We start from the raw sequence: 25,862 nt of genomic DNA, 5'->3' as shown, positions 1-25,862 counted from the left end.
AATTCAAGTTTATTTTTTTGACGCTGCTTTATCTTTCACTATCATCTTTTAGTTGATTCCCTGCGAGTCACAGAGAAGTCAGGAGATAGCACAGCAAAGGAGAATCTTAAATCCACACCTGGTCAAACTTCTTCTGCTTCTTCTCCAGGTTGGAGACCAGCTGACGCTGGTTATCTAAGTCCACCACAAGGTCATCCAGCTCCTGCTGGAGTCTGTTCTTGGTTTTTTCCAGTTTGTCGTAAGAAGCAGCTTTTTCCTCAAACTGTTGTGTGAGACTTTCAATTTCCCTCTGGAATTTCTTTTTACCTTCTTCCATAGTTTCTATTGTAGCAGTAAATTCTTGTAGCTTCTTCTTAGAATCGGAGAGCTGAAATTTGAATTCAGAGAAGAAATCGTTATATCAGTGACAACAAAGCTTGGCACAGAAGGGGAGTAGGAGAAAACCAAGACCACAGAACCTCTAATTTGACCCAGGCAGACTACTTGCCTACTATGCACATACAGGCTAAGTGTGAAAAACTGCCTTGGGACCTCTTTAAATATATCTTTATGGTAAAGATACTCTTCAGCATAAAGAAGAAGATAAAGAAGTCTTCTGTCTCCATTGATGCCATCTGGGCTAACAACACAAGTTCCTGAAGATCTATATATTGTGCTAGGATTCCTGTCTGAAGCCTCTGGAATTACTGACACGACTTGGTGATAGAGGTAATGATTTAGGTATGGCACTGATACCTGTATTGTCAGTGTAGAAATATGTCTCTCCAGATTTTGTTTGGCTTCTAGTTCTTCATCCAACTGCTCCTGCAAGCTGTTCTTGTCATCCTCTAACTGACGGAGCTTTGTAGTCACGTTCAACTTCTGCCGTGTTTCTTCCTGAAGCAGCTCCTACATTAATCACATCAACCAGCAAGACAGTCATTAGCTGAGGTCTTCTTACAGCATTTCTTGAAATTGTAGGTGAGCTGTTACTACATACAAGTTTACCTGTGTGTCTTGTAGCTGAGATCCTAAGGTTGCCACATCTTTAGTTAATTTGATATTCTTGCTTTCTGCTTCATTGAGCAAACTGGTAACATTTTCAACCTCAATCTGTGAGAGACCAAAGTGAAAAAACACTCAGTTATTTTGCGCAACTTTAACAACTTCCTCTGCTTAGTTTGCTCTAAATCAAAGTCTCAATGTTTGAAGGGGTTCTGAATATGCTGCTATGCTTTTTGAGTCACCTTGAGCACTAAAAGTGTTTCTAGTTCATAGGAGAATCATAAACTTTGTAGCAATTCTTCTGGACAATATGTGGGGTTCTGTGGCATTAAATCCTACACAGAAAATCTACAGTGTCTGCATGTTGTGTCTGCACATTGTGACATATGTATTAAGACGCTGTTTTTGTCTGGAGTTTACCTTAGCATTTTATTACTATATATCACAGCCTGTTTCTATTCGTAAGACAATACTAATATATTGTATATACCACAGTAACAGACAGCATTTCTAGGAATTCAGTTGTGAAAAATAGTATTGTTCAGGTGAATAGCAGAAATGCTGAAAATTCATCTCCTGTTTTTCCTTCAACTTCCAGTGAATTGCAAAAGGGCATGAGGATTTCCCTGTATTTTCCTTTCTCTTTTCAGGTTTGAGAGAACCTGATATATTTTGGATATATTTTCTTATTTATCAATTAACTTACAATTAGTGAGAGAAGCTTACTGCTGCTATGAACAAACTTGTAACTGTGGTTGATCAGTATTGCTGGGCATTGCAAATCTACCAAAGAGCTACTTAAAAATATTTTTAGTTGTTCTCTTTTTGGGAACTAAATCACAAATAAGTAAGCATTCCACTTCTGTTTTCATTTTTCTGGATGCATCTTATGAGTTTAATGCAGTTTAATCAATTTCCAAAATCCTTATTTTTATTGACATTCACCACCACACAGCAATAAGCAAACAGGATCTTTGTAAAATATGCAGCACTGTCACTGAAACAGTGGTGGCATTACACAACACAGGGAATCGTAAGACTAACAACTCTCACTTCCATGAGTGGCTGTAATTGTTTAATGGTGTGATAACTGAAATATGAGCCTTACAATTGAACCCCACCCAAAAGAAAAAAGAAAGAGTGTCCCAACTGAAGTCAATAAGGCAAGGATTCCTCCAGATGTACTTCCAATGAACTTAGTCTAACTGGTCTACTCAAGTCCAAGGTGTCATAGTAAAAGCTCAAACCCCCCTTTTACCTGCAGCTTGTGAACTTTTTCATTGAGTTCTGTCCGAACACGCTCTCCATCAGTGTATTTAGACTGCAAATCTTGCAGCTGTACTTCCAGCTTCTTCTTTTTGTGCTCTACGTCTTGTTTGGCCTGACTCAGGCTCCTGACTTCATTAGCCAGATCAGCATTATCTTTCTCGAGTGTCTGTTTGGTCTTATCCAAGTTTGCTTTAGCCTACAAACATGAAGAAAGAGTTTTTGTAAAAGGAATTAGTGTTATTTGTGGGTGGTTATCAGTAGGATGGATTGCTATTTACCCGTTTAAATTGCTCCAGCTGCTCTGTTAGTTCTTCCACAGCTTGAGTGTGCTTTTGTCTCATCTCCTGGACTTGGGCTTCATGAGTTCGAGTCTCCTCCTCCAGAGCTCTCTTCAGCACAGTGACTTCTTGTTCACGCTTTGCTCTGCAAGAAGGCGTACATAAATGGAGAGGAGCACCTAAGACTGTTCCAGTCACTGGGAAAATGGCACTCCATCATAGTTGTAAAGTCAGACTAATTACAAGTTATATCACGTTGAGAGATGATGCAAAAATGAACTTAAAGAAATTCTATGAGGTAGTTTTCACAGGATATATGACAGACAAGATCAGAAGAAGTTGTACTGAGATCAGTTAACAGAAATGGGTTTCCTGCATGAAACATCAGGGGAAAAGAGTTTCGACTGTTGAGTACAAGACTGAATTATTAAGGTGCCTAAGACAGACAATTAGATAGCTAGTTCCAGGAAAAAAAAATAGCCTAGGTAACCTGAATTAGATTGTCTATATGTTGGAGACTATCACTATGAAAGTCTAGAATTGTTCCATCTGTGGGCAAAGTCTCCATACCTGAGCTCTTGCTGGGTGGCTGTGGTATCCAAAGTATCTTCAAGCTCTGTCTTAAGAGCCTCCAGCTCTTCACCTAAGTCTCTCTTCTGTTTTTCTGCTTTGTTTCTTGCAGCTTTCTCAGATTCCAAGTCTTCCTGGAGATCAGAGATGTGAGATTCCAATTCTCGGATCTTCTTGAGGGCGTTGTTCTTCAGACTAGTTTCCTCTTCAAGCCTGGAAAAAAAGTGTTTAATTTTCTGTATTAAAAAATATCATTTCATTTTCAGGACATCAGTGTATAGAGATTAAAGGTTTATGTTCAAGGTGCGATTTTAATCTTAATAAACTGGAAATACTTAGTTGTACATGGTTACTTCAGTAGGAATCGTGGTTTATGCTTTTTGCCTATCAACTGTGTTGCTACTTTTTATTCTTTACTTGGCAGTGTTATCAAGGCCTTAGGGAAGAAGTGTTTTCATTGCTGTCTGGGCATAACGTTGTTTATGAAAAAACAATAGCGTAAGTATCTTCAGCAGAAAGTCAGGCAGGACGTACTCAGTGTCTGGAAAGAGATATGTGTTTCAGCCTGGGATTTTTAACTTGTATGCAGATTCAGGAGCAAATACCTGGCTAGAGCAGCCTGCAGCTCTTCCTCCTTTTTGGCTAGCTGTGCCTTCAGCTCAGCAATTTGTGCCTGGAGCTCTGCAATTTGCTCATGCAGATCACTTGACTCTCCTTCTAACTTCCTCTTTGTTTTCTCCAGTTCTTGTCTGGTCTTCTCTTCCTTTTTCAGTCGCACTGAAAAAGTAAAGATTTGGGTCATGAGAGTGGGCTAGTGCAAGGAGCTTTCATCTGATCTTGAACTTGGATGCAAAAATGTTCTGGTCTTCAGTGAGGCTATATATTTAAGTGCAAGTTACTGTCTTTCTGAAGCAACATGCAAAACTTTGCTATCATCACTTATTTCCAGCCACTAAAAATATATATATTTATATTTCTCCAGAAACACTTTTTTCCCCCAAATTCCACTCCTCTACTATTTATATGTATAAAGAAAAGCTATCTATGGTTTATGCATCTTGGGGTTTCAGAGATTGTCATTCACAAAATGGTTTCAGCATATGAAAGTGGATAACACATAGTTTTTAGAAGTTTGCTCCAGATTCTCTGTAGGGTTTTATTGTTGTTTATTTTTTATATGTACCAAAGCAAATATCTGACATAAAGCATCATTGTTCATATTACCTTCCAGTTCTGAAATCATAGATTCATGTTTGTTCTTTAGCTTTGTAAGATTTTTGGCTTTTTCTTCCTCTTCAGCAAGATTTGTTGTTAGGTCACTTACTCTTTCCTCAAGGAGTTTTCTTTCCTGAAGAAGAGTAAAATAGTTTTGTTAACAGAAGTGTCTGTCATCGGTTATCATGAAGCATCTCTATACCAAATAAAAAATGTCCAGTGTACTGTCTTTGGATACTGTGAGATTGTAGCAGTACATTTCAATTTGTTGAGTACAGAGGGGCTGGAAAGCAGTATTGAAATTTCCCATGTTCGTTAATCAGCTGTTATTTAGAATCTTACACCCACTTTGGCTGGTAAGTGAAGAGCATATTCAGAGGAGTGTCCCCTTCAAGAAGTACTTGAATACATGTTTACTTCCAATTTTAATCATGAAATCTTAGCTTTTCAACCAAACATGTTCCAATGACTGTGCTTGACTATTGTGGGGATTTTCTTTAAGATACTGTCACCACAGAGGATCTCAATACTAGTATTTTTCACAATTCTGAATTATTCAAGAAAGCATGGAAACTTACTTATCAGAAACTTACTCAGTACAGGCTGGCCTGCTGGTCTGGTAAATGTTGACACATGAAACTCAATAATCAGAAGTATACCATTTCCTCATCTAACTAAAGAGATTTTCTCTCATCCTGGACTATTTTCGCAAAGTAAGAAAATGGGCCCACGATGCTTACCTTTGTTAGCTTGTTATTCTGATCTTCCATGATAAGAATGTCATCTTCCATTTTCTTTATCTTGCCATCTGCTGTAACTTTTTCAAGTTGCAGTTTCTGTCTCGCAGCTTCTTCTTCTTCCAGCTGTTCCTCCAGGTCCTTTGAAGGGAAAAAGAAATCATGAATTCTGGAAATAAAATTTAAATTACAATTTAAATTACAGGCAATGCATAATGTTTGTCAGTCTATGTGGGGTATGTTACAGAGTTGGTTGTTTTTACTAAGAAGTAGACTATCTGTAATACTTTTTGACTTAGAAAGATTTACTGAAAGAGTTTTTTTTACAGAAAATAATTTAAAATTGGGGTAGGGGAAGATGATATATAAAGAATTCTGGATGAAAGAGCATAAATCTGTTTGTTACTACTTCAGTGGCATTAAACACATTCTACTAAGGGCTGCATAGCAGGGTCCTTCATTGGCAAACCTCATGTCCTATTTCCTGCTGTTCTCTGTGATACAAGTTACTGTGTCTGTTTGTTGCTTATGCTTCCTTACCAGCATTTGTTGTTGCATCTTTTTCTTCTCTGCCTGCAACTGTTGGCTGCGTTCCTCCTCTTCCTCAATTCTGGCCTCCATCTCATGCAGAATCTCTTCCAGCTCTTGCTTTTTTGCAGCTAAACGGACTCTCATCTCTTCAGCTTCAGCATACAGTTCAGTTTCTGCCTGAAGTTTCTCCTGAAGGAGGTTCTTCTCTTCACAAAGCTATGGAGATAAAATGTATAGGCAGTTAAAATTTAGATTGCAAGTTGTCCCCATAGTGTCTTTCTACTAGTCGTAATATATGTATAGGTATCTGCACCACAAGTCTTTGTGCAGATACCAGGCTTCTGCGGAAGTTATTGGGAGTTTGCACTGAACTTTTGTTCTGGACCATTGCTATGAATACAATGGTAAGTACAAAGAAAACAGACCTCTTTATCCTAATAGCTTCTGGAAACTGTAAGAGAGTGGCTAATATTTCGGAGAGGCTTAGATCTGTCAGTCACCTGGGTGTGTTTCTGCTCCAGTTCCTTCAGTTCAGCCTCTGCTTTCTGTTGTCTTTCCTTAGTTCTTTGTAATTCTTCATCCTTGGCCTGCATTTCTTCCTCTTGGCGGGTGACCTGTAGCAGTGGTTTCACCTGAAAACAAAAAGAAAATTAAGAATCATACCAGCAACTTATTTTACTGAATATAGCACTTAATGGTGTCAGGATGACTGGTGCTGGTGGTAGCACTACCTGCTGCCGTTCAGGTAGTGGGCAAATAACGTCTAACCACACTTGGTGTAAACATCTTTAAACCAGCAAGCCCTGGCAGCATTCATAACCATTTCTGCATTCATTCTTGAAGTCTCGTGAGCACCTCTAGTTCCAGTAGTATCACTTGCTGAAAGACTAGAAGGCTGGTTTTGTGCACAGAGAATGCACAGAGGCTATAACTGCTGCATAGAAAGCCATTCTTGGGAAAAACAACCAAGCCTCTCCACTCACTGGGAAAACACTTAAATTGTTTGAGTGGCTAGAAGGAAGTTAGGGAGCTCTTGAGTCCATATTACCACACGTTTCACAACATTCTGGTTGTTGTTCTAATTATCAATTTGTGTGAAATTATTTCATTTTGGGGAACTAAAATAGTCATACTAAATTTTACGTAGATCTCTGCTTAATTAGTTTTTCATCCCAAGATAAAACTAACTTTAAAGTTAAGTGTTATAAGAATATCCAGAGTGTCTTTTAATCCAAAGTTCTGTGAAGCTAATGAAGCTCTTGCTGTCATCTGTGATGAGCTGAGCAGGGAGGGTGCCTGACATGACTTGTTATCTTGTGCAGTCCATTACTTTTGTAAAGCTGAGATTCACAGACAGCAGTTACTCACTTTGGTGAACAGTCTCCACCATTGCCAGTTCCTCAGCTTCAGGTAAGCAGCACAGTTTCTTTGGATAACCTTCATTGCAGTCAGCTGTTGCTGTCTCTTGGCAAAGGCCCTGTGATAAGAAGCACAAAGCAAATTTGTTTAGTCTGAGAATACAGATTGTAAGACAAACATATTAAGCAAAGAAGCCATGGCATGAGACTCTGCTGATTTGAGAAATCTGCACAAGTTCTTTTGTCACTTAAACAGTACCTCTGCTTTCTCAAGAAAAAGTGTTTAGATCTGTTTAGATTTCCAGTATTTTATTTAGTCTTTGGGGTTTTTTTTGGTTTGTTTGTTTCTTTTTGTGCTCAGTAAATATGCATACTTTTTGGTTTGTGCCAATAGTTCTGGATATGAAGTATATGGGCATTGAGAGCACACACTGGTTATCTCTGTTGAAACCTATTATGTTTAAATTTATTTGATCATCAATTTTGAAAGCCTTGGTATTGTGCAGAAAAAGGCTATTGCTGTTAATAGTTTGGTGATATGTATTAACTGAGAGTGTGCCAAGTGACTCCAGTGCTTCATGCTCTAACTGCATAAGAAATGATGTTTTGTTTTACAAATGCCAGTGGTACTGCTATTTGTATTGCAACAGTGCAAAAGGTATTTGTAGGCTATAATGCACCTTGTCCTACTAGTAGAAATGTGTTCAAATGATGGGTTGTTGCCTAGAATGCTTCCTGTATGGAGAGTTTAAGTAGCCTCACAATGTAATTGCTTCTCTGTAACTATACTAGTAAGCTACTTCTGGGCAAGAAATGAGTTCTTTTAGGTAAACACTGAAACACAAGTTGAATTGTAAAGCAATACTAGCAAAACTAGCTAATAATAAAACGTCTGAATATCTTCAGTTTGTTATGCAGAGAACTAAAGCTACTGTAGATAACCCACTGCCAAATATATATTTTTTGTTAGTACATATTCTTACTTTCTGGCCAGGTAGCCTCGGCACTGAGCCTGGAAGGCAATAATGACGTCTGTGATCTTCAGGTCTCTCTCTTCTTCCAGGTGTGCCAGAACACCAGTTCTGAAGAAGATTTTACTCTGTCCAATTCTGTACAAGTTGGGATCAAGTTCCAGTGCTTTGATCTGGAGGGAAACAGGGATATTTGTTAATTCCAGTGCTGAAGTTTAGAATATTAAAAATTATCATTCTTTTCATTCCCAACAGTTTTTATGTAAGAGATGTAGATCTGATTATCAATAGGATCAAAGTTGTTTTCCTTACCATCAGTATGCAAGCCTGCTTCCCATCCATGAATCCTTTAGGAATAGCATTCGCAGCAAGAATTTCGTATCTGCCAGAAGACACAAATGTTAGAGAGGTGGAAAAATGTCAGATTATTTTGTACAGGCAAACAGTATACAAGCCCTTTTAAACCCTACGTAAGGACTGAGCAAGGGATTCCTACCGCTGACGGAATTCCTGGAAGACAATCCTGTTGGGGAACCCTTGCCGGCAGATGCGAATACCTTCCAAGACACCATTGCAGCGCAACTGCTCCAGCACTAAATGGGCATCAAGTTTGCCAGCCTGAAAAGGAAACAAAAAGTATCTTTAGCACAGTAGAAATTTGCAAAGATGTTGCTAGCACATATCTACGTTTGAAGACATCTTTCAGTTCTGCAGTGTGCACTAATAGTGCACCAAGAGTCTGACATTTGATATTTACCCTTTTTTCATGATTTGGAATGATGCAGCGGACAAAGTTGGGATTGGTATTCCTTAAGGTGGTCATCAGTTTAGTCAGCTGCTCCTTATAGAGTTGGCCCACAGTACGGAACATGCCTTTTTTGGTTTTGGAAGAGCTAGGCAGTGAACTTTCAGTCATCTTGGCCATCTGGTCTAGACCAACAATACGATCCACTGCAATATAAAAAAGAACATGTGAGTGGGAATGCTTGTATCAATTGTCTTCACCTCGCATTACACTTTTCACTGCCATTGCTAAAGTGCACCTTCCAGAAGAGGACCAAAATACTTTTGATGCAATTGAAGCATGCTAATGAAAGCATTAGAAGATATTTCTGGGTAAATAGCCTACTTCACTCAAAAATAAGGGTTTTTGTTAACTAGTGGAAGAATGGAACAATTGAATGCACAGCACGTATTTTATGGCTGCTTTACAAGGACAGTCCTGCAAAGTATCCCTACTAGTAGGTTGTGTCACAATGTGTGACAACCATTAAATATGTATCATGTAGTATGCATCTTAAAGATCCATGGAAAATTTTTAAACAAATGCAGTGTTTTCTATACATACAGATATTCTTCTGGTTGAGTTTATTTGAGATAAAACTTTGCTGAAGAGAATTGTAGTAGAATTTTTGGGAGAGGAACATGTAAGTTAAGGACTGCACACAGTCTTTCATAACAGCACTGACAGTGTATTAAGTGAGCTGTCTGATATCTTCCATAACATTATAGTAGCATAATGAATATTTTTTATTGCGTTAAGTAAGGAAATTATTTTGATAGTACTTAGCTATCTAATATGCTTTTCATAACTATTTAGAAAAGAGTACTCTTGTCTCTTAGATCAATCTCTTCCACTCTTATCATTTTCACGCTTGTTGCCCACTCCTAAGGGAGAGCTGGCAGAACAGTTCTAGTCCAAGTTTCTCCCTTTAAACCACATTAATGGTTTAGAGTTGTGATTCATACCGTCTTTCCAAAGGTCTGCCACAAATTTGTCTGAAGACTGGTTCAGCAGAGAAGTCACATTGTCATTTAGTGGATCCATGTTCTTTGTCAGCCAGGCACTTGCATTGTAGGTAACCTACAGAAAACAATGCTGGGTCAAAAATCTGTTTGGCCAGAAATATGGCAGAGCCAAGAACACAGGGCACTGTTCTAACATTATCTAAAAACTAGTAAGATTTGAAAAGTTTTCTATAGTTGAGAGCTGAGTTGAATACTTGTTCTTGCATGTACTCCCATCTAAAGAGATTTTTTTTGCAGACATACACGACAGACTGGCAGAGGAACCACTATGCCTTTAAAAATCTGTTTGCTAGAGAGGAATCCAAGTTACTTGGATATTCAAAACCGCAGTGCTGGTTATTTTTGTTTTCATGTGAGCTTAGCACAGCCATGAATGTTGTGCGAATCTTATTCCCCATCTTTTGTAATTGAAGCCCTTAATATATACGTTATATAACTAAAGCCATCCCTATCAATAGGAGAACAAGATTGATTCATTGTTGGTCAAACAGTAAAAAAGAAACAAAGTTCTGTAAGTCAGTGTGGCTCAGTCTCTCTCATACCTTTCCTGCATAGTGCAGTATGCAGAACTCAGTTTTATCCTTGAGTTGTTTGGACTTCTGGAATTTGGGATGGTTGCCTTGTTCTTGAATTAGTTTCTCCACAAAGGAAGTGTCAGTAGCTTTGGGGAACCAGCACTCCTCATCCAGCAGAGCTAGGACACCTGGGGGGTTGGTCTGCAACATGAGTAATACCAAATCAGCGTAATGAAAGCCGGAGACAAAGAAAGAACACCACCTTCTTTTTGCTTTGTTGCTCATTGTCCCAGGCAACAACAATCTGAAATATCTTAAATGCTTTTCATATCGATACATAATGGACCCTGATGAAACCTACATAGTATCCCATCTATACAAATACAGACTTACCGGTCTTTCAATTAGCTCAATGCAAGGTTGCAGGTCAAGGCCAAAGTCAATGAAATTCCATTCAATGCCCTCACGTTGATATTCCTCTTGCTCCAATATAAACATTGTGTGGTTGAAAAGCTGCTGAAGTTTCTCATTAGTGTAATTGATGCACAGCTGCTCAAAGGAATTGATCTGTGAAGAGGACAAAAGAATTGTATTTCTGATGTTAGAAAGACACCTAAAAGAGGCAGTGTAAATGTCAAGATAAAAATTTCTATATTCTATTTTTTTTAAAGATTACTGTAATTCAAAGGATCCATATTTTTGTTTTTTAAGGCAAGTTTACAGTAAGATCACATGTAGTAAATCTCAAAAGTGGGACCTGTCCAATAAACCATAAAGACCAGACCTTGGTTCTAAACACAGAGTCCCCCAGAAGCCCAGCAGTGATGCTGCCAGTTCCCAGCCCTTCCAAATAAAATAGTCCTGTGGGTTCTCTTGGCCATGTAGTGCTGTCCAGCTTGAGAGAATCAAATTGTTTATGTGGTTCTGAATTTAGATATTTGTTATCTTGCATTCCGAACTACAGCCTGACGACAACAAGGAGTTTAACCAATTTGTGTCCCACAGCACATACCTCAAAAATCTCAAATCCAGCAATATCAAGGATCCCCAAGAAAGAAGCTCCTTGTCGTTTAGTTTTATCAAGAGCTTTGTTTACACGAGTTAGAATCCAACGGAAAAGACGTTCAAATTTTGCTTTGGCCAAAGCCTCTATGGCAAAGTCAGCCTGAAAGAAAGAAAATTCTAAGTAAAAGAACAAATCAAATTAATTGCTAGTTTAAGTAAGGATAATGCAAAGAGAGAAAGAAAACAGATTCCCTTTAGATGTGATGTAAGAACGAAAAGAAGAAAGGGAAAATAACTCCAGGAGAGCAGAGCAGACTGCAAGTAGGTACCTGCTCTTTGGTCTGAGCTTTCTGAACAACATCTCGTCCTACTTTGATCCTTGGGGTTAGAATAGATCTTGTGAAATCAGTCACATTAATCCCCATCAGGTGACAAACTTTTTGAGCAGCTAGAATAAAAAAGTGATATTATATTTTATATTTCAGATTGAATTTTCTCTTAGTGTGAATACAAGCAAATCAACAATTATGTAATGTAGTTTGTCTTCCTTAAAAGCTCCTCTGTTGTACATGCAAGAGATGCCACTTGCTGTAAAAGTATTATTCGTGATACAACCAAGGAATTCACTGATGATCAATTTACGGATTCAAGATTACTAAAAAAGGTAATGAATATTGAACTGATTCTAAGTATGGCATATCTTTTAAGACCTGTGAAGCATATACACATTAACAGTTTAAAATCTTGTTAAAGAGTGCTTCCTCAGTTGCTATTTTATTACTTTCTTAATGTTAACTGACTTTTTAAAGGGACAAATCATACCAGTATTGTCAGGCATAGAAGCTTGATCAGTGTTTCTCTCCTTCTTGAAGACAATATTGCCCAGCTGTAGGACAGACGAAACAACCCTCAATATAGCTGTAAGATAAGCAGACAGTATAAGTGAGGAATGGAATGGACACATTTAGAAAACTTCATTCTCTACAATAATGAAAGTTCATTGTGTGGCCTTTGGTAGTCTGTACTTCCATGGAAAGATCTAGATTTGCTATAAAAGACAGCTATAAGCTGCAATAGTTTGAGAGCTTGCAGAAGTGCAGCTCAAATAATCAGTGCAATTGAATAAATGGGCCACTAAGGGAACGCCAGCATCTGCAAAATGTGCTGCATCCCCAGGTAGACCTCCAAATCTTGGGAATTCATCTCTCAGTCAGAGTGGCCTATGCTTGGTCATTTGAGAATCTCTATCTCTGCTTTTAAAATCAAACATATCAATGAGTTTCCAACAGCTTTAAGAACAAGTGGCAATTCCAAAGCTCTGGCTGTGCAGTATGTGGCTGTTCATTCACGCAAATGAATAGTGTACAAATATTCACAGGATTAGTGTGAGTACAAAACAGTAATTTATTAACACTTAACTCTTAAAATGTAGAGAAATTTCATTCCTTTTAACCTCAGGTAGTAAAATCTGCTGCTGTGTTACAGATGAGATCATATTAATATAGAGAGGTCATTTTGTTCATTTGGTAGACTCATACAGGAGAACAATACTGTCCCAATGGGCTTGTATTTTAAATCATGAAATGAAAGGGGTTCAGACAGCAATACAAGTCATTTTGATGTCATGCACAGTGCTGCTATCAACACCAGTGCATGTGTTCTGGCTGTAGAACGAAGCAGTTTTTGTCAGTACCATAATCTAACTTTACCAAGACAGATTTGTACTACTGTCCTGCAAGGCAAAGCATTTTTTTTCTTAGAACCCTCGGGCACTGATGCAGACGGGAAAGGTAACAGAAATCAGCTCTGGCTGACAAAGCTGCTCGAAGGCTGGAGTGATGGCGTGACACAGTTTCTGCCACCAGGTGTCACTTGAGGCATGGCGGCTGCAGCCATGCCGATGTACGCTGGTGAGCACCAGACAAAACCCTACACTCTCCCCGGAACTGTGAGGGGTAAATGGTGGTTAGTTTGATGCCTGTGGCAGGCCCACAATTTCAAGGTAGCTTAGTTGTTTGTTCATGTTTATTTTCTTTTTCTCCGAAACAGTGGACAAAAGTAAGAGTTATTTCAGAGAATCACAGAATTTGAGCCTGATCCACTCATTTAAAAATTATGTGAAGTAAGATTCTACATTCATATGTTTATTTTGCGAAGTGGTCATTCTGGACAGAATGAACTGCAGTGCATTTGGATCTGTCTATATTATTACTTGCAGAGTACGATCTTGCTAACAGTTCTCACCTGTCTGCTCCTCCTCAGTAAAGCCCATAATTTTCATGGCTTCCAAGGTCTCCAGGAACATCTCATCATCTTGTTGAGCAGGAATAGGAACGTGACCATTAGATAGAAAGGTATAGTTGTTGAAGCCTTCCAGCAGCAGATCATCTAAAAGACAAAGAAGAAAAGTGTAAGTGTGTCAGCTTAATGACATAAATATTACATTTACTTCTGTATGTAACCTAGTCAAAATTCTCTCTCTCTTCTTGCCCCACTAGACCTGCACATTCATACTGAATAATAATAAGAATGGAACCAGGTAACAACAAAAGGGGTCCAAACCAAAAAACTCTTAAGTTCCGTACAATGGCCAGCAACAGATTCTTAGCATAAATATTAGGGAAAATGTAAAGTTATCTATTGCTTTATACATTCTTTCAGTCAGTCATGTATGGAAAAATGTTGTATTGAAGCCATGATGTTCCAACTGATATTATATTGAATTCCTGTTTTTTTCATCCACTTAGACTTTTTACCACGACGTTATGAAACTATGAGTTTCACAGTGTAAACATGAGCTATGAGAAAGATATTCTCTTGATTGTGAAACTGCTAGCCAATAATTATATTTGGAACCCCCGTTTTTGTGTGTGTGTGTAAAAAATAATACACAACTCCTCTTTGTTCATCTTGATATCATTCAAGATCAATGAGTTTATATCTGCTGTCAATTGAAAAATAACGATAAACTGTAAACCACCTGGCTTAAACAGACAACAAGTTGAAACTTTTTTACAGTTCACTTAAGAGAATTACTTTCTATGGCTAAAGAGCTGTTTATTTATCAAAAGAATTGAATAACATTCTCTTTAAGATATTAAGATAAATCACACAGGTAAGCTATTCTTCATGCTGTTCAATGAGATGTGAGAATCATTAGCAAGTAACTTACTTCTCATTTGTTCAGAAGCTCCAGCAATCAAATAGTAAAAGATATGAAATGTTCGCTCATCTTTAGCCTGACGAATAGCACGGGATTTTTCAAGCAAATCTGTTTGCCAAGTATGTTAAAACAAACAAACAAACATATTCTGGTCCTCCCATAATTGTGCCTTCAGTCTCAGAGCCACTGATAGCATTGCTTAAATTTTTTGCCATGAGCTTATCTAACATGAATTTGGTTCTAATTTTGTGTTGAGATCACTAGTACTGGTTTAATTATCACCATGAGGAGTAGATGAATTCCCTACCTCTTACTGTATGATAAAAGCTGGTAATCATGATAGTAAGCTCTGTGATAGTCATACATGCTTCTAAAGTTAAACATATAACAATGGTATTCATAACAACATTTACTTCACTTTCACAATTTCACAAATACGATTCTTTTATCATAGGGTAGGGCTCCTAAAAACTTTTTTGAGGCCAATATTGTAGCTATAGAAGCAATAAAAGCAAACTTTATTTATTGTCTACTTTTCTGACTAAAACACTAAAAATGTAGTTGGCAGCAGCGTTAAGTATTTTGACATCAGTAGCTGATTTACACTTTAAATGATATAATGCTATAGATAAAAATTCAGATAAGACCTGAAAAAATAAAGCCCATTTTTTCTGTATGGGTCACTTCTCAAAATAAGTGCAGAAAGCTAAACTGTTTGTTGTTTGATGTTACATTCAACAGATAAGATCCTTCTTTTAGCTGTATGTTAATTTCTCCTGATTTATTGGAGCAAGCAGCTCCTCTTTGCAAAGATGAGCAATGCAGCACTGAGGAATTTAGCTACATGCCCATTTATACACTATCTCATAAACATAACCCTGGGAAGAGGCATCAGTACTTGCCAAGTAAAGTCAATCTAAGTTTAATTTCTCTGAAATACTTGTACTTTATTCCTGGAAAAAGCCCACATCAGAGCTAATGATATATAGCTCTAGGTATGTCACTTGAATGACCAGGTCTGTATTTAGTTCCCAGAGCAGACAAATTCTCTGAAAATATCTACTGCTTGATGCCATATGGGACATCAGCAACAGCAAAATATTTGCTTCACTTCAGTTATGCAAGTTCCCAGATTAGTAATTTCTGACCATGGTGATTTAACAAAACATGCAAAGATCAAGGCAGATTCAGGTAAACTGTCCTTCAGTTACACAAAAGGAGAGGAACTACAGAGCATCCAAAGACAGCTCTTCTGGCTGCACCATGTTATTTAGCTTTTCCTGTCTCTTTTATTTTTCCTGCTATCAAGTTCTTAGAGGGGTAGGGACAAGTATATCACTTTTATTGAGATGACCATTTATGCTGCAGACATAAACTGTATTATCGTATGGAGTTCTCCCTCAGCAGGTTATTCTCCACACTTTTTATTGGAATCCATCTATCCTTGTGCAGCATACATAATTTTTGCAGGAATACCAAACCTGGGCATGAGAAATGGGAAACATCCTCTGAGCTCCTGGATAAACTGTAGGGATAATGCCACATTCTCAGTCTTTTTTTTTCTTCCCCCTCCTCCCAAATATTCTATAACAGCTCTGATGAGAAACAGGAAAGTTTCAAATCTTTTTATATTTGGAAATGTAGATGACAGGGAACTGGATTGACCCATGCAGGATTATACCTGTGATGTGAAACGAAACAACTGCATAGCTTTCAAGACCACATGCAACCTCAACCACAAATCAATCTCCTCCACTTTCTGAAGCTAGATGTGGAGAATAGCACACTTTCCTATAGATGAAAAAGGAGATCTGAAAATGTAAGCACAAGAGTAAGACAAACTGAGAATCTGGTACCAGCATAAATGGAGCCACTTCCCTCCATCTTTGTTTATACCAGCCTCAGCAATATTTGCCTTTCTTAGACATGCAGTGCAGCTTGTTTATCTTTCTTCCTTCTAGCTTCCAGTGCTGTTCACAGAAAAGGATACAAGTCTCTATGTTTGCTCCGACAATGTAGCCTGTCACATCAAAGTTGATGCGGATAAATTTGCCCTGTGAAGGAAAAGAAGACCTAGGTTGGGCTGTTCTTTTAGGTTATGTGGGGTTTTACAACAGAGTCAGCAGAGGTAGGAGTAGGAGTGAAGGGCCTGCAGGGAAAAAGAACATCTGCCAGCACTCCCAACAAAAAGTAACATCAAGTAGTTACAGCTCCCATCTACTGTTACTCTAATGTGAATCCATGTGAGATGCTTCTTCTCTTGTAGTCTTTCATTTAAGTCATTAACAACTCTTGCTAAATAACAGGAATGCCTTCCAACAAGATGCATGCTCAACAGTGGTGCAAAGAAAAAGGAAGTACAGATTTTCTTTTCAAATTTCTAGAGGATGATGATATGTCCTGGAGCAGTAGTTGACTTTGCAAGGCCACACACAGACCGATAAACTGTGACAGAACAATGGTACTGTCAAGTCTGAGATTGATTTTTAGTCCCGTTAAAGGCCAAATTCCTATTTCAGAGAGAAGTTCTAAACAGTAATTCAAAGGGATTGGTTTAGAGAAGCTTTTTAGAGAGAAGTACTGAAAGAAAGAGGGTGATTCTTTGTACACTGATTTAAAGAATGGTGTACCTCCCCACAATGTAGACCCAAATGTATTTCTCCTACTTACAAATCTGGAGGAGTTGTCATTCTTCACAGTTTTGGCATTTCCAAAAGCTTCAAGAATAGGATTTGCCTGTAGAAGCTGTTTTTCCAGCTCACCCTAAAATTCATTCAGACTCAGTTAACCCTGAACTTCATAATTAGTTATTTAAAAACAGTTCATGTACGCTGGAGAAAAATGTGGAGAAAGATAATTTAAGCCTCTAACTTTTTTGTTGAAGACTGCACTGCTTGTGGATTTGTTTTCATTCCCTGTTAATCTCTGTTTATATATTTGTGCAGTCAAGTGCTGTCCTGTATACATGACCCTTTTCCAGCCCAGTTGCCTGTGGCAGATCAAAGTCTATTAATCTGTTTAGCATCATGACTGGTCTTTCTTAGTAAGAGGGTCATTCAGTGACAAATCATATATATATATATATATATATATTCAGTTTAATGTCATTTTTAAAAAGATTTTCTTAAAGGAACCTCTAGCATATCTTTTTCAAGTTAGTTTATCGAGATCCTTTGCTAGCAAATGACGATGTAATTAGAATAACTTGCCGGGAATCATTTTAATGTAATGCAGCACAAAGCTACAAAGCAGATTTCACCAAGTTTATTAATAATGATCCATGCAAGGCTATTTAAGTTAAAAAATGGAAGTGCATTGATTTATTTCAAACTAAGATAATGAATTCTCATGCAAACACACAAACCTTTTATTATGTTGTTAATTGTGCTTGGTAATTGCTAGTGGAAACACATCATGCAATGAAATGAGCATGCATTTAATACTCCTATTTATAAACAAACTAGTGAAGCTGAAAAAGTCTTTGCTTACTAAGATGGTTTGACAGTTTTTTTTCAACTTTTCATTTAGCTCTGTGATATAAAATTACTTTCACATTTGCTTCTTCTCACCATACTTGTGGACTACTTTACAGTAGCATGCCCCATTTTAAATAACTCATGCTGAATAACATCAGAAAAAAGTCCTTGACGGATAATATGATACCATTTAAATCATTCTAATATAAAAATGAGTCAATATTTAAGTTGAATCCAGAGGCAACAATTTGGAAAATGACATTTCTTCCCAATTAGGGTGCAAAACTGGTAACCTTCTGAATAACCATTTCTGAATTTCTTGTGATTTATATGGGAATGATGAGAGTTACCTCAAAAATATGATAAAAAAACAAGAGTTTCTTAACAAATGACTAAACTTATCTACAAATGACAGAACAAGGACCTTCCCAAGAGTGCAGATGTTTGGAGAGCTAGGGCATGAAGAAAGTCCACTGAACTCCATGGAGTTGTTTGGGTCAGCAATGAATTTAGTTTTTGTCAGAGAGCTTGTCAAATGAATAATAAATAAATTAAGGGGCAACACTTTGTCATAGCTGGTCTGAGAACCAGCAATCAGAATGGGGGAAAAAGGATAATACAAAGAATTGCCTGGCACACAAACGAACAGTATATGCCAGCAAACCTGCCTATATTCCCAAAGTACTGATATGCTGGATGGCACACCACAGTGCAGGAGGGCCCACGAGGGCCTGTTACAAACTGCCATAACATACCTGCAGACACACGCTGCAGTGGGAACTGCTCTGTTACACATTACAGCAGCAAGCTAGGAGCATGCTAACCTTTGCGGATGTGAACAGTCCTCAACAGTTACATGAAAATGTAAAATTGAAAGCAATATCAAATGGAAAGCATGCAGCCAAACAAATCAATCAACACCGTGAGTTTTTAGGAATTATTTCACAACAGTCCTAGAAAGTTCAACCTGAAGTACGGAAAACATTTAGATATTTTCATTCAGAAATCGCATTGCTCAATTTCAGGCTGAGTGACTCTTTCAGGATCGTGGGAAATTTCATTCAAACTATGGCAATTTAAACACACACATATAGAAGAGAGTGATATTTGAGAGATGACCCTGCCTGTGTCAGACCTCATTCTTCATCATGGAGCCTGACACAGTTAGGGTTGATTTGTGAGAGCATTTGGCGCTATTGTTGCTTTTCATCATATCATACAACATATTTCAACAAAATCTCTTAAATTTTTTGAGGTGCAACAATAGCATGCAGATCTACACTCAGTGCCTTAAACACACATCAAACAGTCTAAGTTACTCACGTAAGAAAAAGATGGACCTTGCTGTATTGAATAATGTGGTATAAAACAAGTGTCAGTATCATTTCCATTACACAGACATTTTTATCGTTTTTCCTGTATTAAAATAACCAATACACAGTTTCCATGCAAATAAACCAGAAAAACAAAGAAAAACAATCTATTGCAGACATACCAAGAGTACAAATACAAGTAGTGTATTGGAGTAGTTTAACTGAATTAAAAATTAAAAAAAAGAAAAAAAAGACCTGAAGTAAAGGGATGGGATTTGGATTCAGTCCCAGGTCAGTCTCCCAGGACCAGGCAGGAACAGATATTTTTATGGTAAATCCCCAGCTCTTCTCTGGTGCAGTGGAGGCATTTTGCTATTGATTATTTTTTTAATGACTGAAATTGCAGTGTCAGTAGCCCTAGGCACTGAATTACCACTTGTCAACACATTATAGAACAATTTAGACTTTCTCTCAACCTTCATCTGGTGGATATTTGCCTTCGCGCCTGTCTTGGAGCCAGTTTAATCCTGAGACTCATGTAATTCCCTGGAGGAGCGAGCTGCAATTACAGTTACATACTCAGTGGAATGGCCCTGAAACCACAAGTTCATTTCCCCCAGCCACTGAGAAGGACTCAGTTGGATGAAATAAGCTTTTTTTTTTCATAAACATTCAACAAAGAAAAACTATGCCTTTGATATTGGGCTGTTTCCAACAACTTGAATCACAGATTTCTAGAAGTAGATGCCCCGGGGGGACATCTACTTCTTCCCCTTCCCTGAAGTACAACAGTTATTCACGGTGGAAGAGGCAAGGCAGTGCTTTGGAGTTTTCTATATGTAGGCATATAGCACAGACAAGACTCAGCACAAGTGTGGTTGTGAGGTTTTTACTTTGTTTTGCACTATGCTACTAATTCCTTATTTTTCACTCAGACTTGCACTTGGGACACACTGACATCCTTAAAAGCTTCCTTAATGAAGCTTTTTTTGTCATAAAAGTAAATTGCTACTTTATTTTATTTATTTATTTATTTATTTTTTCCAGGAGTATTTGAGTAGCATAAAAAGGGCTGGAAATGACTTAGAACCTGGAGTTACATCAATGAAAACAGCAGACAGGTGAGAGCTTCAGCCACACCAATATCTCAGAGAACTGCATCGACTAAGCTAATATTACAGTTCAGAGCAAAATGATGAACTTTAATCACTAAGGTAAGATTATTACAGATTTTGAAGAAAGTACTTTATTTAAAATCTGCCTTCCAACATTTTCCTGTGTCAAAGGAGCAAAAAGAAGTAATAGGATATATTTTGGAACTCTTAGCTACCTTGCAAGAAAATATGCCCGCTAACAAAAGTGATCAATACTTTAGGAGTTTAAAAGTTGTTATACATTTTTTGTGTTTGTGTTGTAATATAAGGATAATATTTTAATTAAAAGCTTTTCCAAACTTCTTATTTTCCAGGAGCCAAGGGTAGAATAAGAACCCCAGCCCTTGCAGAACTTAAGTCTTTCATGTTATGATATAAATAGGTGCTATGCATATAGAAAGCTATGAATATTTCTCTTCTAACAAAGTACATTCTGATTTGATGCCTAAGAGGATGTCAAACAAAAGATTTTTTTTTCCATAAACACAGAGCTGTGACCTAATTGTGTACTCTTAATATGTCAACTATTTGGCAAGCCACAAACGTTGAATTGCTGTTAGCAATAAGCTCAATACAGTCCTAATAGTCAAAAAGGAGAGTTGAATACAGAAGAGCTCACTCACAGTGATGCTGGTGTCCTTTTTGCCCTTATGTGATGAAGCAACAACGGCCAGGTACTGAATGACCTTTTTGGTGTTCTCTGTCTTGCCAGCGCCAGATTCACCTCTGAGGGGAAAGAAAATAACACAAAAAAAGCTAGGTAACTGGTGAGCTCCTTCTGCCATACAACGTACGTCATGTATAAAAACAAGACTGGAGTCTGCCTGGCTCTGTAAATATCCCAGAACACAGTCTCTCTGATTCCACCTGACTTTAGCATGCAAAGAACGCAGTATCAGAGATGTATCTCTGTCCCATTCGTGTTTTGACTGGACACTGGGCCATTTAAGGCAATTGTAAAACATTTTTTATGGCAGTGCCTGAACATTCATGAGAACTGAGGCTGGCAGGGAGTCTGCTCATACTTAAAGAACAACAACAACAAAAAACATTAACTATAATGTGGTACAAGAATAAGAAAAGCTATCAACAAAAATACAGTAATTTTCTCTATGGAAATTCTGGCATTAAAGCAAGTTATATCAATGCTGGAGTATAAGGGAACTATACTGCCTTACATGACTTCTAAGTTCAAACTTTCCATGAATTCAATGGGACCAGAGCTGGCACTGCTGGAGGCATCCCTGCTAACAGGGTAGCAGGAACATCTCATATGGGGACATTTCTGACCAGCAGAACTGCCATCCTGGCTGTGCTCTGTCTCTAGGGAAGCAGGAATGCAGTGGTAACTTTCCACCTTCCAGAGGACTTCCATGGTTAAATTTATTTACATCTTCCAAATCTTCTCATAAAGTAAAATGCTAGTTTTCAAAGTACAGGAACAAGGACCCAGATTTACAGTCTTTACTCAGAAGTAAGAACATTTCCAGCCTACTCTTCCCTCTTTGTCACATTTTATCATCTCAGTTCTGCTAGATATCTTTGACTCTGATGATGATACGGACTAGAATGTTTTTATATTGTCCTGTATCAGCAGTCAAAAAGGGCATGAAAGTGGGTGTGGATGTAGTAATGTAGTAATTTAGCTCCTCTGACTCTGTCAAGCTAGTGCTGTGAGGACAACAGTCTACATGGAAGTCAAACCTCTGTGCCTTTGGATTTAAATTAAAATGAATTTAAAAATTAAAAGAACAATATATGTAAAAGTCCCACAGATATTTGTCAGCTCTTTTGAAACTGAGTCTGTTTAGCTGGATCCACTGCAGTTGTGCTTCTTTTCCTAATTAGGAAATAGAGGAGTTAATTTTTCCTACCAAGGGACTGGTGAAAAATGGACATAAAAAAATATGAGTAAATGCTGGGAAGAACTTTTAAATTGTGATGACATTGATTAAACTAAGGAAGCCAGAAACAATTTCTGTCTGATGCACATCATGATGAGGAACGTTTAGAGTTTTAACCAGAAATAATTGAGACGGTTCCTTTTCACAAGACCTGGGTTAATTTGCACAGTTTAGAGTTTGGATCCATCCCTGCCCTGGACTTCAGTGCTAAAACATTTCCATGTTTTATTGATAAAAATTAAGTGTTCTGGGAACAATTCCAAGCCAAGCACACCAATTTGAAGACATATGCGTACAAAGTTTTCAAATAAATCTACCTTGCATCTCTGATACTTTGGAAAAAAATAAAAGCATTCTTCAAACAAACTGTAGGCTTTGAGCTATTCTATTTTATTAAAGGTTATTTGTAGTTCATCACTACATGAATTGCATTTCCTTTCTCCCAGGGCAATGGTGCCCATCATTTGGCTTTTCCCTGAATGCCTGTGAGTATTACCATATAAGGCATCATTTTCCTTGTAATTATCCTACCATACTGTAATGCTTTAGTTACTTAACATTTTGTTCTGTGCTTGCTTTCCTTAACTCTTTGCTCCTGCACAGTTTTCTATTTTCTGCAGCTATTCTTCTTGAGCTTTTAAATTCCTTTTGAAGTGGACAACAACAAATTCTTCAACATGAAATGGAACTGTTTCAGCATGAAATGGAAAACAGACATGATCTCACAGCAATAAGGATGAAAAAAAAGTAAGTAATGAAGTATCGTGTTTATAGCTGATGAATACTGTATTTTTTCAACACATCAAATCACTCCTAAATGTCCCTAACAATACACAAGTCTGATAAACAAGTACTCATTAAACAACATTACGCTGAAGGATCCAGCAGAGCTGTATGACAAGGTCTAGACTTCATCTCAGTGATAGAATCCAATGTGTTTGAAGAGTAATTAATTAAGAGGAATAGTTGAATTAGGTTCAGTGCCTTTAAACATAAAGAAGCTTACAAGGGGAAATATCTAGGAGGAGGAGAGCATGTGACTCAGTTGATTTCATAGGTGAATTAAACTTTTCCCAGAACTATTGAGCTGCAGCAGAACTGGTCACGCTGCTTTTTTTTCTCAGCATCTTTCTTGAAGTACCATCGTTTCTGGGATGGCAGAAACAAGTTTTATTGTGAGGTGGTATGAAGAATCCCATCTGTTTTAAATCTGCATGCTCTCTTTAGTCTCAGTGACTCAACTGTTAAATAAGGGCCTGATTCTTGCAAGCATCATGATTACAGCACGGACCATACACACAGTGGGGTTCCTCTCAGGAGGCGTCTTCTGGTTGTTTATGTTCCTCAATCTGCAGCCTGAATCATGTTCCAAGCGAGGAGTGCACTGTACAAAGTCTATTACCTCTATCCTAAGTTTTTTGGGGAGCAGAGAGATCATCTGTTTAACTGAAGTATCTCAAATCATTCTTATTGCTGCCATTCTTAGAAGCAGCGCGTTTATTGCCAGTGCACTTCTATTCACCCAGCTCAGGTGGGCAATGCAAAAACAAAGAGAGGAAAAGCAGTAACTGTTGCACAGCTGTGATAGTCCAACAGCAGTACTTAGAACATATTTTCATCCTGAGAATCTGCCTTGTTTTCCCAGAGTGAAAAGATATACTAGGCTTATAGGCTTGCTACACTAAAAAGAAAGCATGAAACAATGCTCTCTCATTGTGTGACATGTTTTACATTTATTCCTCCTTCATTTCTTGCCCAGATTTTTGTTTTTGTTTTTTGTTTTTGTTTTTGTTTAGTAACTCAGTCACTGATTTAAAGCACAAAAGCCCACTTACTTAGTGCTATTGAATCCTCCACAACTCCATTGCTTTCACCTTAAATGAAAATTATCTCTGTTTGAATAGGTTTCCAAATTAGCACAAGGTGAGAGTGGGAAGCTGACTGCATTGGTGTGGGGTAAACCTGGGGTGTAGCTGGGGTGTAACTAAGACTGCTGCATGTTTGGGGAAAGAGTAGTTAAAAAACTGGACTTTTTGTTGAAAACTTGAAAGCTTTCTATATTAATGTTATGATATAAGACTTAGCGTAATTCCACTTTTGGAAACATCTAAAAAGTAACAGCAGGATTTGTTTCAGCAAGCAATGAACCACAAAAATTGACCATTCACACATCCCTTAATCTGGCTACTCTCGCACTGCGGGAAGCCTCTGTGAGCACAGCAGTCAATGAGGTGCTCCAAATCACATTAGAGCTTGGCAGACTTTATCCTGCAGTATGAGATGTGCAAAGATAATGAAAATCTTTGTCCTAGACCAGCTGAATCCCCAAAACCTCGCTCAGAAGCCAGCGCACTGATCCCACTAAGTTTATTTACAAAAAAATCTCAGAAGACTGAGCTGGTTCAGCACCAAGCTCCACCCCAGGTCTAAAGCTGCACAAGATAACAGCGCGGGAGAGAGGCCAGACAGCATTGCTTGCCAGCTCCAGCCTTTGAGATTTAGTGTGCTGGGAAAGAGAAGAGTTTAGCTCTCTTGCAGAGGAGGCTTTGCCTAACAAGACTTCACAATTCAGAAGATGTCTTGGGTGACTGCTTCCTGACATTAGCAGGAGAGAAAGCAGGTGGAGGTAATGAAGCCAAGTGAGGCTCTGGAGAGTTCGCCCCAAAAGGGAGGGTAAAGGATGGTCACTGCCTAACCCAAAATTTTGTCTGTTGCTGTACCAAATGAAGTGCAAACACTACCCTGCTCTGTACATTTTGATAGAAGCTAATCAATCTAAATGCATGCATTAAAGAAAAAGTAGATGAGCTCTTGGCAGCATCCCCAACTATTTCTATATGAATCCTTACAGCTACATTTTTCGCAATTTAGGTGCCAAGCCTTGGAAAGTTTGAGTCTATAGCTATGGAAAGAAAAGATCCCAGGTGATCAGTGCCATGAATTCTTCAGTTCTTGGTCTATATTTTAGGCAAAAAGATAATCTCTTGGAATTTTTAGTAATTATAAAATACTGTGAACTGATTGTACTTGAGAGCTGCCCAGCTGAAAGCTAAGTGAACTTTCTTGTTTCTGTACAGAGAAATAAGGCCAAAACATAGGATAAACTACTAATACTTAAAGCTGTGTATATTGATTTTAGCTTAAATAATCTTGATTTTAAAAGCCAGTGAGAGGAATTTTTCAAGCTATGGGTCATGATGCCAATCCAACATGCAGCAGCTATTCTAAACAAGATTGTTTTCCAGATGGGAAAGACATTTCATTCTCTTTATTTTATGTTTTAGTGGTGTGAAATGCTTTATGTTTTCAGCTCCCAGGTGAAGGGAAAAAAAAAGTATTCATATTCAATATATTTTGTAGCCATCAGAAGTGGAAAAAAAAGAAATTGAAATGGAAAAAGAAATGAAAGAAGAGGAAAAAAGAGATTTTTTATAAGCAAAAAGGACTTGAATTGCAAAAGAAGTTTCCTGAAAATAAAATAAATCTTAATATTCCAAGATTAAAAGATCTGAAGTGTTACTGATACAATAATAAAGTAAGGTGCAGGAATAGAAGGACAAAATGCACAGTTTAAATTAGACTCCATTACCATGACGTGTTTCATCCTGGG

General features: G+C 37.9%; 1 protein-coding gene and 1 long non-coding RNA gene across 5 annotated transcripts in view; one reads left to right on the top strand and one right to left on the bottom strand.

Moving 5' to 3' along the window:
* The window catches only part of MYH11 (myosin heavy chain 11), a 55,856-nt gene that overhangs the window by 9,729 nt on the left and 20,265 nt on the right, over positions 1 to 25,862 (bottom strand). For 3 of the 4 annotated variants that reach the window (XM_042827556.1, XM_042827558.1, XM_042827559.1), the window contains exons 5-32: positions 20,972 to 21,074; positions 19,205 to 19,225; positions 17,076 to 17,168; positions 16,396 to 16,459; positions 14,415 to 14,513; positions 13,487 to 13,630; positions 12,065 to 12,160; positions 11,572 to 11,690; positions 11,250 to 11,402; positions 10,631 to 10,804; positions 10,265 to 10,438; positions 9,663 to 9,777; positions 8,671 to 8,864; positions 8,410 to 8,531; positions 8,226 to 8,295; positions 7,926 to 8,086; positions 6,953 to 7,061; positions 6,085 to 6,216; positions 5,594 to 5,800; positions 5,057 to 5,194; positions 4,326 to 4,449; positions 3,707 to 3,878; positions 3,102 to 3,314; positions 2,532 to 2,676; positions 2,243 to 2,449; positions 988 to 1,092; positions 736 to 888; positions 119 to 367 (exon numbers count right to left, since the gene is read on the bottom strand). In XM_042827556.1, coding sequence (XP_042683490.1) covers positions 119 to 367; positions 736 to 888; positions 988 to 1,092; positions 2,243 to 2,449; positions 2,532 to 2,676; positions 3,102 to 3,314; positions 3,707 to 3,878; positions 4,326 to 4,449; positions 5,057 to 5,194; positions 5,594 to 5,800; positions 6,085 to 6,216; positions 6,953 to 7,061; positions 7,926 to 8,086; positions 8,226 to 8,295; positions 8,410 to 8,531; positions 8,671 to 8,864; positions 9,663 to 9,777; positions 10,265 to 10,438; positions 10,631 to 10,804; positions 11,250 to 11,402; positions 11,572 to 11,690; positions 12,065 to 12,160; positions 13,487 to 13,630; positions 14,415 to 14,513; positions 16,396 to 16,459; positions 17,076 to 17,168; positions 19,205 to 19,225; positions 20,972 to 21,074 — 3,856 coding nt within the window. The remainder of the gene's footprint in view (positions 1 to 118; positions 368 to 735; positions 889 to 987; positions 1,093 to 2,242; positions 2,450 to 2,531; positions 2,677 to 3,101; positions 3,315 to 3,706; positions 3,879 to 4,325; positions 4,450 to 5,056; positions 5,195 to 5,593; positions 5,801 to 6,084; positions 6,217 to 6,952; positions 7,062 to 7,925; positions 8,087 to 8,225; positions 8,296 to 8,409; positions 8,532 to 8,670; positions 8,865 to 9,662; positions 9,778 to 10,264; positions 10,439 to 10,630; positions 10,805 to 11,249; positions 11,403 to 11,571; positions 11,691 to 12,064; positions 12,161 to 13,486; positions 13,631 to 14,414; positions 14,514 to 16,395; positions 16,460 to 17,075; positions 17,169 to 19,204; positions 19,226 to 20,971; positions 21,075 to 25,862) is intronic. The other variant, XM_042827557.1, reaches the window with a different exon arrangement.
* LOC122165017 overlaps positions 21 to 25,862 on the top strand; it is a 31,551-nt gene continuing 5,709 nt past the window's right edge. Inside the window, exons 1-2 of the long non-coding RNA XR_006170363.1 lie at positions 21 to 11,906; positions 20,242 to 22,999. This is a non-coding gene — a long non-coding RNA (uncharacterized LOC122165017). The remainder of the gene's footprint in view (positions 11,907 to 20,241; positions 23,000 to 25,862) is intronic.

This window comes from Centrocercus urophasianus, unplaced genomic scaffold, assembly GCF_019232065.1.
Source record: "Centrocercus urophasianus isolate 14NV4802_14NV808 unplaced genomic scaffold, USGS_Curo_1.0 seq_29, whole genome shotgun sequence".
NCBI classification, from domain to species: domain Eukaryota; kingdom Metazoa; phylum Chordata; class Aves; order Galliformes; family Phasianidae; genus Centrocercus; species Centrocercus urophasianus.
This window is presented reverse-complemented; position numbering and strand designations above follow the sequence as displayed.